This window comes from Arachis stenosperma, chromosome 7, assembly GCF_014773155.1.
Source record: "Arachis stenosperma cultivar V10309 chromosome 7, arast.V10309.gnm1.PFL2, whole genome shotgun sequence".
Classification (NCBI taxonomy): domain Eukaryota; kingdom Viridiplantae; phylum Streptophyta; class Magnoliopsida; order Fabales; family Fabaceae; genus Arachis; species Arachis stenosperma.
This window is the reverse complement of record NC_080383.1, coordinates 56,660,829-56,672,941: the sequence shown is the minus strand read 5'-3', so window position 1 is coordinate 56,672,941 and position 12,113 is coordinate 56,660,829. Positions and strand designations below refer to the sequence as shown.

The 12,113-nt window shown below is 27.4% G+C and overlaps 1 protein-coding gene across 1 annotated transcript; it reads right to left on the bottom strand.

The window, feature by feature from the left end:
• Nucleotides 1-373: 373 nt before the first annotated feature.
• On the bottom strand, nucleotides 374-11,790 carry LOC130940240 (2-oxoisovalerate dehydrogenase subunit alpha 1, mitochondrial-like). The gene is made up of 8 exons (XM_057868330.1): nucleotides 11,254-11,790; nucleotides 3,297-3,617; nucleotides 2,622-2,779; nucleotides 2,433-2,532; nucleotides 2,237-2,348; nucleotides 1,645-1,784; nucleotides 1,363-1,548; nucleotides 374-897 (listed from the first exon to the last, which is right to left on the bottom strand). Exons 1-8 carry the CDS (start codon nucleotides 11,509-11,511, stop codon nucleotides 730-732), a joined length of 1,443 nt encoding a protein of 480 aa, XP_057724313.1. The 5' UTR covers nucleotides 11,512-11,790; the 3' UTR covers nucleotides 374-729.
• Nucleotides 11,791-12,113: the final 323 nt, after the last annotated feature.

The window sequence follows — 12,113 nt, the reverse complement described above, 5'->3', positions numbered from 1 at the left end:
GTGCAACTTCACAATTTGATGTGTTTAGCTTCACAATTTTTTGTGCATTTCTTGTTTTGGTTAATTTTAGAGACAAAATTTCCTCTAACAAATGTTTTGGGGAAAAAACATAGAAAGTTTTGAAAAAATATACATAATGAAAATGCATAAATTCTACATTTCTTTGCTTCATTTTTTTTTGTTCTTCTTCTCCTCTTCCTATTTTTTTACTTCTCTTCATTTTTTTTTATTTCTCTTTTTTTATATGTTTTTCCTTTGAAAAAAAAAAGGAGAAAAAAAACAAAATAAAAAAAGGAGAGAATATAATTTGTTTGAGTAAACCTTTAGGAAAAGATCTTTTACTACTAAAATTTTGCCAAACATATTAAAATACTCTAATATTCTCTTATTTTTTACTAAAGGAGTTATTCATATAACACTCCCTATACGAAAATATACTCCAATACAAACGCTCTTAAGAATAAGAGTGATGCATGTAAGAGTTACAAACTTTAAAAGTTCCCCCCCTTCTTTGTGGCTTTCATAGCAATGCATGTAAGAGCCTATCTATGATAATTGCAATTTTATTTTACACTCAATAAAGGGTTTATTCTTCACTCTGCTTTCTGGTTAGATTTCTGTTTGAAATCAATACATAATAATAAAACCAAGAGAAACCTCCAGGACCCCTAAATTTTTTTAACTCTTTTGGGGTTGGAGGTCGAACTTTGTACAAATCCTTATTTGAAACTACAAAGGAACATCAGAAGGGTAGTCCTCTGGATGCTTCTTGACAATTTCTCTAAGTAATCTCTCTTGCTCCTCAAGGTTCGATGGTAGTCGGTCATAGACGTCGTTGAATAGGTCGCTGAGCGGAGGTTTTTGTGCTTTCTCTGCCACCTGGATAGCTTGCATCAACTGAGGGAAGAAACTTTAAGTTAAAAAAAAGTTGTCTAACTAGTTTGGTGTGTGTCTAAAGTGGAACTAGCAAAATTATAGATGCGAGTTCAAGAAGGTATTTTTGTAACTCCAATACGAATGGACAAAATAATAATCTTATCGTGGTCAAGGATTTGATTACTAGATGAATCACATTATACAAAACTTGGAGATCACGAAGGCCAAGAGTCCAACTCAGATTTGATTACTAGACGAATCACATTATATAAACCTTGGAGATCACGAAGGCCAAGAGTCCAACTCAAAGGCAAATGTAATGACTTACTTGAAAAGCGGAAAAGCCATATTCCTTGTACTTGAGTCAGATTAACATAATGTGATTCTTTCAATAATAAGGCCTTGATGACTTGATAAGATTACCATTCTTTTCCTTTGTATTGGAATTACAAAAATATATTTTTGAGCTCGTACCATTATAATTACCTGCTTCCTCACGCTGCTTCTAAGCTCCGATTCATTGTGATCACTCCACCAACCATTCCTTTCAACCCATCTTTTGAATCTATTCACAGGATTTCTTTCCATCTTCCAATATTCAATCTCATCAATTGGCCGGTACTTGGTTGAATCATCTGATGTAGAGTGGTGTCCTACTCTATAAGTGAGAGCCTGGAAGTTATTTAGTATAGTATTTGTCATACACTTAACTGCTATGATATAAAACAAATGCAAAATTATCTTAGCATGCAAGGAGATCACCCCCACCTCGATTAGAACTGGTCTTTTTTCTTTGATCGCAATTTCACGAGCAGTATGAACTGCGCTATAAACAGCAAGAGCATCATTTCCATCTACTCTGATGCTCCAGATTCCATAAGCCTGTCCTTTCACTACTACTCCATCACCTATCCAAACAAGCATAAAATAAGCTTATAGGTGTTATAACTATTTGACTCAATGCAAATTCTTCAACAGGGAGAAGAATATATTGTATCTTGATGGATCTTGGGCCAATATATAACTTAGAATTTATTAATGCTGTAAAAATTTTAGAAAATTTTATTTTGGCCTAATATTATTTTTTGATTAAGGTTATCTTACTAACCTTATTTATTTATGGAATAAACATGTAATTAATATTGATGCAAAATAGTAATATGTCAAATTTTATAAACACCATTTCTAGAGGGGGGGAAAAACTCCATAAATAATTTTGAAAAGATTTAGAGGGGAAAAAACACCATACAGACCTGAACTTGATAGGATTTAAGCTCGTTGGAGGTACGTAAGTCATTTTTCAGAAAAACAAATTCAGAGAAACAATTGGCAGAATTTGAAAAGAAGAGAAAAAATGTACTTCGAAATTGTTCTTCTACTGGTGTACTGATGGCCCATCCATTGTTACGGCAGATAAAAATAACTGGGGCATCCATTACTGCAGCAAAGTTCAAACCAGCATGGAAATCACCCTGCAATATTTTAAGAGAAGCAAAAAAAAAAAAAGCGATTAGTACTTATTTTAAGAGAGATTGTTCACCATCCTTTTTACAGACCTCACTGGTGCCTCCGTCGCCACAATAAGTGACTGCACACGCACTTTTGCCATCGATTTTAAGGGAGTAGGCGGCACCAACTGCTTGAGGAAGCTGTGTCCTGAATTTCTTGCCAAATAACATTAGATTTATTCAGAGTGCATGCCACCAATTAACAATTTGATTGGAATGATTTTAATTTGTTCTTACGCAATGGGGGACGACACTGTGAAGTAATTATGCTTGTTAGACCCGTAGTGTATCGGCATCTGCCTGCCTTTTCCCAAATCACTTGTGTTTCCAAACAACTGGTCCACAAATTGTTGCAGTGTGAAACCGCGCCACAATAGCACTCCTGGCTCCCGGTACTAGCAGTTCCAACAGATTAGACATTTACATTGTCAACAAAGATGCATTCCAATATGTGCAAGCTTTACTAAAACATACACAAATACACCGTGACTGATTTTTTGTGTGCAGAAACATTTTTGTTAACTATGTTACATCTATATAAAAAATTAGCCACTAAATCAACTATCTACATGAATATATGTTGAAATACAAAATACACACTAGAAACTAATTAAATAATACATGTACTTATACACAAATATATGATAACTAATTTGGTGGTTATTTTTGTTGTGCACGTAATATTTTTGTTATTAAAATATCTATGACTATCTTCTAGGAATATGAAGTTCAATGTGAATACTTAGTTAATAAATTATGAAATTATAACCATTAGGAGCTGAAGTACATTGGAATTTCAATTATTCTGTATGTACAGGAGATTCAAAATAGCAGAAAGTATGATACTAGAAACTATGAAAAAAAAAAGTTGAGCTCCAGTAGAGAACACCAAGTTTAAGATGGTAGACGAACCTGGGGCAGAATGACATCATCAAAAGAAAGTGCAGCTGCAGATGCAATGTTAACAGCTTCTTCTCCCATTGAGGTGAGGTAGAAGGAAATTCTTCCTTGACGCTGCACTTCGTAGAATATGCTGTCCATAGTTTGAAGAGTGACCATGTCCGAGTACATCTTCACAGCCATTTCTTTGCTGATCTGTACATAGTTGCTGTATTTCATGGGCATCCCATTATCATCAAGAACTCTATAGCAAGGCACCCTTTTCTGAATAGACTCGGAAATGAATCTCATCTCCGAAGTGAAGGCAACTTTCCCACCAGGAAAATCAATGACCTGACAGAGTGAAAAGCTTTTAGTAAACTAAGACCACTCAAAGTTGTCTTTCTTTAATAAATCAGTTAAAGGGCAGCAATACTAACATATTATTTAGTGAAGTATTTTTAGTATCCAGACAAGTCCAAAAATGCATGTAATTGTTTCAACTAGGCCTAAAAAATGGTATTCTATACCAGTCATGCCAAAAGAAAACTTAATTTTAAAGCAGTTTCTAGGCGAAACAAATGGTCCTCCCAAGAAGTATTATATACAACTAATACAACAATGTCATTTAATAAAAAAGAAAATATTAATAAACTTCCTCACAAAGTTCATCAAAGCTTGAAAAGTAGCTGGCGCTTAGTTAAGCCAAATTAAATGAGATAATTATCCATTCTTCCAAGCCATGATGAGTTTTAAAGGCTATTTTGTACCTATTAGAAGGATCAACGAGGAATTGGTAATACCCTTTCTCATATCCAATTTGGAGAATATATGTTCTCTGTGTTGCTTGCCATGTAAGTCATCCACTGTCAGTATCAGAAATTTATCCTTAACTGTAATCGCATTCAATGCCGGACAATCGGTGCAAAACTGCTAAGTTCCATCCTTGTTCTCGAGCGATTAAAAGTTGGAGCACGAGGCAACCCAACCAATTTGTCAAATACTTAGATATACATTTATGTCGCAATTGTTATGTAATTTCAGTTCATTTCTGAGTGAATTAAGAGGCATTTGAACTTTTTGTCCTGCACAATTCAAAATGCTTTCTCCTCTTCCTCCTCATCTCCTACTGCTTCTTCTTCTTCTTCATCTCTTTCTTCTTCATCTTTTTTTTCAATTTCTTATATTTTTTTTTATTTCACTCTCTTAAGAGGAATAAAATCAAGAAAAAGAGAAAAAATATCAAATGAAAAAAAGAAGAAACATATTAATTTTGGATGTGTTTTTTTTCATGATTCAGTCTTAAGAGTTTATATGTCGTAATCATTATGTAATTTCGGTTATTTTTTAGTTAATTGTATCACAATTGTTATGTAATTTCGGTTCATTTCTGAGTAAATTAAGGTGCATTTAAATTCGTTATCCTGCACAATTTAAAACTCTTTTTCTTCTTTCCCCTCCTCCTCTTCATCTTCTGCTACTTCTTCTTCTTCTTTTTTTATCATCATCATCGTCATCATCATCTTTTTTTTCTTTATTCTTCTTTTTTTTACCTTTCCAAGTTTTTTCTTATTTTACTCTTTTAACAAGAATAAAAATAAAAAAATAAATAAAAATATATATAATGTTGTAAAATTACTTAGAGGAGGATGAACTTACATTCATTCAACAAAAAAATAATAAATAAGAAAAAAAGATGAAGAAAAAATGCATCATTAGAAGAAATATTTTTTTGTATTTGCAACAAATTTGAGTATAACACGAATATATTTAGATGTAACACGAAAATATTTGAATGTATTGTTTAAAAATTTTTTGTGTATGTGTGCTAATAAATTTTGCATGATTCAAAATTCTTTCTCTTCTCATCTTTTGTTGCTTCTTTTTTCATCATTATCACCATCTTCTTCTTTTTTTTATTCATCTTTTTCTTTTTATTTTACCTTTTCAAATTTTTTCTTATTTTACTCTTTTAACAAGAACAAGAACAAAACAAAATCAAACAAAAATAAAGAAGAAATACAAAATGTTGTAAATTTATTTGGAAGAGGATGAACTTATATTCATTCAACTAAAAGAAAAAAGAAATAGAAAAAAAGAAGGAAAAAAATGTAGCATTAGAGGACACATTTTTCTGTATTTGCAACAAATTTAGGTGTAATACGAAGATAATCAAGTGTATTGTTTAAGAATTTTTTGTGTATGTGTACTGATAAGTTCTGCATAATTCAAAATTCTTCCTCTTTCTCCTCCTTATCTTGTTTCATATTCTCATAATTCTTCTTAGGAAAAAAAATCAAAAGAAGAAAAAAATACATAATATTGCAAAATCAATAGAAAAATAAGAAAGAAAAAAATGCAGCAACAATAACTATAGTAAAAAAAAGAGACGATAAAGATAAAACACGTAAAAAAAGAGGAGAAACATAAAGGAGGAAGAGGAGGAGAAACGCAGGATACAAAGAGGAACAACATAATTTCACGTACGCATTATATAAGGTAACATTTAGTTTGAGGTATTGAAATAGAGACGAAGACTACCTAAGTGACTTGTATAACTTGTATACCAAAAAAACTTGTATGTATAGCATTTCAAAAAAAATATTCATCCCTTAATTCCATTCATAAGTGATTTTTGGTACTCCATGTGCACACTACTCAATTGTGATCAATAATATAATAGCAGGTATATCCAATCAATAATTAGAAAATATTATGTAGATATCAAAAATTAAATGTATATTATTTAATTTATTTTATTATATTTTATACTGTTAATTAATTTAATAATTAATTTTAGTATAATAATAATTAATAATAATAATAATAATTTATTTGAAATATGTTCAATTATTTAAAATTTTATTATTGATAAAGTTTTTATCACGTGTTTACTATTTTTGTTCTTGTTGGATTATGACCTGCCATTTAAATATTAAAATATTGATTTAAGAACATTCTAGCGAATTTTCATTGACAAAGGCACAATAAAATAGTACGAGATAACCATGAAAGAGATGTAATAAAAATAAAAGTTAATAAAGAGATATAATAAAATTAATAGTATGTCACGGAAACGACGACAGCACTTGTAACGAGATATAATAAAAATAAAATTTGAATTAAAAAATAAAATTGATTGTTTTTTATAATATTAAGTTTAAAAAAAATTAAATTAAATATTAGAGATAATTTTGATAGATTTTGATAATGTTAAAAAATAAAAAATATTTTTTTTGTCATTTAGAAAATATTAAACACTATCTCCATGATGGATAGATAGATAGTGGATAAGAACACATTAAAATTCAATAAGATAGACCTTTTTCAGACCTTTATGGTCCAAACAATTGAGACGTCTGCTGCGAGCCCTATCATATTGAACCAATAAATTATTAGGTGTACCTAACTTAGTTATATGTGGTAAGCTACGTAAGTTTTAGGTCCGGCTGGGCGTTTAGTTTTATTTTTATCAATCTTTTTCAAAATTAAAAAAAAATTGACTTCCATTACTATTTTTTTTAACAAATTTAAAAAAAAATTTATACCAGTTTAGATAAATAATTTAATTATATTAAACTCTTTTAAAAAATAAATTTAAAATACAAGAGCTTATATTAAAAATGATTTATTTTATATTTAATTTTTTATTATAAAAATATTTTTTTATTTTGTAAGGAAAATAATAAAAAAATTTTATTACAGAAAAAGTCATATTTTTAAATTTTTCTATAAATATTTTAAATAATTTTTTAAAAAATCACAAATTATTTATAAAAATCATACCAAATATTAATGTTATAACTTTTTATAAACTATAAATAAAAAAAATCATTTATAAACATAACCAAACTGGCGCTTAATCTGTTTTAGTTTTTCAAAAAATTTTCTAGTGTAGAATAATATTCTGTAAAGAATAAAAATTATAATTATTTTTTCAAAAAAAATGTACATTACACATAATATCTTTATTTTTTATTTTTTTCTATTATAAAAACTGTAATTTTCATTCTTCATTCTATTACACATAGGGGATTGATGACTCAAGTTAAAATTCAACCAATCATCTGTGTTTTGGATTTAGGTTGGACAAACTGAAGTTTGAATAAAAGTGATTTTATAGAATTAATATCGGATAAAATTGAGTTTGTGTCAATATAATTTATGTTTGATAATTTTTACTAAAATTAATTTTGATAAAATAAATATTGTTTGAATAATATTAATTAAAATCCCTTATAGATAAATAATTAATTAATTACTAAAAAATATAATATTAAATTATAATATTATTTTTTTAAAGTATATTTAATTTTTTTATCTTTTTTAGTATTTTTTATATAATATTTTTTATAATATTTTATTTTAGTATATTATAATTTTTTATTATTATAATAAAAATTAATATTTATTTATGAAATTAAAAATAACATATAAAAATTGACAATTTTTTAAGTATTTTTTTATTATAAAAATTAATATTTATTTATTAAATTAAAAATAATATATAAAATAACATATTTTAGTATTCTTTTTAAGTACTTTTAATAATCTTATTTTTATTATTATTTTAGATTCTAATTTTTTAGTTATGTTTTTATTATTATTTATAATTAATTTTTTATTTAATTTTTTTAATAGAAATAATAATACATATTAAAAAAAGTTAAAATAGTAAATAATATACAAAAATTAGAATAACTATTTTAATATTCTAAGTATTTATTTAAAAAAAATTATGGAAAAATTAATAATAACTAGCAACAACCTAAACGTGTGTTCAGTAAACGCAGAAGCTGCGCTATAATTTCTTGCTTACTTTTGGGATGCAAAATTATGTTGGCGTTCAGAGAATAAAAGTTACCAAACATCAAAGAACAGCATTCAAAGCACTGAAACGCACTTTTATCCTCTCCAACGTGTTTCATAAACACACCCCATATCTTTAAAAACTGGGTTTGATTTCTATTTATGGTAAATGTAAAAATCTGTTATGCACGTCCCTAATTAAATTTTTTTTTTACCAAAAATAAGAGACTCGAATTCGCGACTTCTTAATTGAGTACGAGGAGATTATGCCATTTAAATGAGATATATCAAATGTGATTAATATTTTTCACCTATATTTGTTTGTACTGTAACCACTATGTACACCAAAATCAGTTATCAAAATTAGTTATTAGTATAAAATATATGTTAGAATAAAAATATATATTAAAAATAAATTAAATCACACATATTTATACGTAAATATATTAAACCAAAATCAGTTATCAAAATTAGTTATTAGTATAAAATATATGTTAAAATAAAAATATACATCAAAAATAAATTAAACTACACATATTTATACGTAAATATATTAATGACTGGTTTTGGTGTATAAATAACATTTTTGTAATTTTTTTACTTAAAGTATTAAGCTTTTAGCATCATCATCTCCCGTTAAATATTAGGAGATCAATAAATATATTTATTTGTAACACCTGTATAAAAATTAGGACTGATGTGACTGAAAATTCATGGATGAAGTGACTAATCAGTTTTTTATTTGTTGGTATGATTGGGGACCCTATGTTGGTTAAATATGTTTGTATTGTAGGAAAGGAGAATAGTTGTAGGTGATATTGTGAGGTGGTGGTTGTATATTGTGATCAAACTTCTTCTCCTCTTATGAGTAAAAAAGTCTTTTAAAACAATTAGCAAAATGAAAGACGCAAGAAGTAAAGAGGACACTTGGTGCGTATGGGTCTCACTAAACGGATTGTATCAAAAGCATACATAATTTTAAACTGACGCCCTCAAGTGGGACGTGCAAATGAAAAAGGACTCAAAGTGGAATAATTGAATACAGGTGGAACTGAAAGAGGAGTAGTTATGATGTTATATATAGTTGTATGAGAGTATGATTTTTTTACATGAGTGGGTGGTATTATTGCAGGTGCCATAGGTGTGGGGAATGAATTTTATTTGGCAGCATTGGGAGATTAATTAATTTTGATGGCTATTTTAAAATTAAAGAAATTAATTAACTAAACTGATTATCATAAACCATTTTACGAACTCTTCTCCCTGATTGGATCAAGTTTGTACTAAAAATATATATAAAAATAAAAATAATAAAAACTCTTATATAGTAGTCAATAAACAAAAGATGAATTCTTTCAAAGAGATGACACAATTTCAATAATAAGTTTCGATCCGATAACCAATTGAAGTTTATATTGGTGAATCGAATTAATCCTTGTATCACCAGTTCAGTTAATAAAAAATGTTTAAACTCGATGTAATCTGTTAACTTTTTTTGGCTTAACTTTATAGATCTAAATGATTTAATTTAGTCTATTAATCTAAAGAACTAAAGTAAATTTCATATTTTTAAGAATAAGCACCTGGGCGGACGGTTAATAGCTATAAAGATTGGTAAGATAGTTGTTGATGACTATGTGAGAGATGATTAAAGGACTTTAGTATTTATTATGATTATTTATTTCATAGATTGTAATATTTATCTAACTCTATATACTCCACTATATGCTCCACTTTATTGTGATGAACTTTTTTTAAAAAAACAAACAATTAACTACAACTATAATCCGTTTAAAAAAATTAATTCATGCTTATAAAATCAAAGACGTTATGGTTATTATCTTAAAACAGTTGAAACGTAGCCGTAACTACACAAAAACATATAGAAATTGTTTGGATAATATTAATTAAAATCACTTTTAGATAGATAATTAGTTAATTACTAAAAAAATATAATATTAAATTATAATATTATTTTTTAATATATTTAATTCTTTTTATATTTCTTTTAGTATATTTTTATATAATATTTTTTATAAAATTTTATTTTAATTTGTTATAATTTTTTTAATAAAATTAATATTTATTTATTAAACTAAAAATAACATATAAAATAATATATTTTAGTACTTTTTATGAGTACTCTCAATCATCTTATTTTGTTTACTGTTTTGGATTCTAATTTTTTACTAATTATGTTTTTATTATTATTTATAATTAATTTTTTATTTTCAATAGGAACAATAATACATATTATAACAAATAAAATAATAAACAATGAACAAGAATTATAATAATAAATTTCACAATGTCAAACAAAAAAAATATTCTATAATTTTATTAGTACTCTCAGTATTCTTTTATTTAGTATTATTTTGGACTGTAAAATTTTATTATTTATGATTCCATTGTTATTTATGATTAGTTTTTTATTTACTTTATCATTTTTAATAAGATTAATAATTCATATTATAATAGAATTAAAATAACAAATTTAATAAAATAACCAAAATATAAAAAAATACTAAAAATTCAAAAAAAATTTAAAATATTTAAAATGACTTGAAACAAATATGAAAATTCTTTTGGAAAAAACCAATAATGATCATCAAGAGTGAACGCGAAGCAACAATTTTTTGCTTCCAGTAAAAAAGCAGTATTCAAGGAACTTCAACACACTTTTATTCTCTGAAACGGGTTTACCAAACACACCCATAATTAGAAACGAGAAAAGAAGCAAAAACTTAAAGAAATTCTTTATTTTCCGAAATCGTTATTTGAAAAAGTGCAGGGTCTAACAACTTTTGTATTTTATAGCAGACACTTAATCATAAAAAAAATAAATGATCTTTTATCATTAGATAAAATTTTATATTATTAAAAATATTATTAATAATCAATTGATGATTATAAAATACAAAATTACTATCCCTAACATTTCTCTTGTTATTTTACAAAAGCTCGTACAGAGATGCGACACGACACGTGTGTAAAGAGATAACCTTTAAGCCAATTATTTATATTTCTCATCAATAAGAGAGACAAAAAAAAAAGGGGGTGCATGTTGTTTCAAACTTTCAATGTCATTCTCCCCATTCTGTGTATCTCAAGATATATAAACCAAATTAATTAACTCTTTGACTCTAATGATAATAATTTGGTATAGTAATTAATGCATTACCTGGTTGTTATCATCGTCGTCGGTGACATAGTGCTGTAACTCCAATTGTGCCGCCTCAGCTTTTGTAGACTCAAATCGCTGCAAGAATCGGAAATGGTTGTTGATATAAGGCGCTGATGCTGCACATGGCCTTTTCATAAATGGTGATGAGGAAGATGAAGAAAAGGTAGGTGCTGATCCTATTCCTAAAAAGGCCAATTTTTTTTTGTGATGAATTAAGGTCCCGGACCTTCTGATCAATGACCAAAAAGATGCCATTGCTGTATGATTCAGAAGCGGAGAGGGAAAGAGGAGTATACACAAGTCACCTAAAAAGGACAAAGGGTGAGGTTTGATTGATTGATCAGAGTAAAAAGACAAGGGATGATGGTGGAATTAGCATTCCAATGTCACACGGAGCTTGTGGGAGTGATGAGTTGTCTGTAAAGACTAGGAGCTTTGCCGTAACCTATATGCTCATGGGAAACTTTTGGAATGGTGCCTATCTATGTGCAACTGCGTGGGGACACGTTGGATTAATTCTTAGCTACATCCCTCTAATTATATATCTATTAGTACTTCTTATCTTCTTTTTAGTCTCTACCAGGCAGGAGTTAAACTGTCTTTAAATATCTATTCATAAATGTAGCTAGAGAGTAGAAACAAGTATCTGAATCTTATCCATCTAATTCGCATTAATTATTTTCATCCAAGGTAGAGAACATTGAAATTTAATGTAAAATTAAAAAATAAGTCAAATAAATAAAATATGAGATCTTAATAAGATTTAGATAGTAAAATTATTTGGTTTAGCATAAAATTTATAAAATTAAGTGTTTTTTTTAAATCGTAATATCAGCCGATTCTAAAAGTTAAATCCA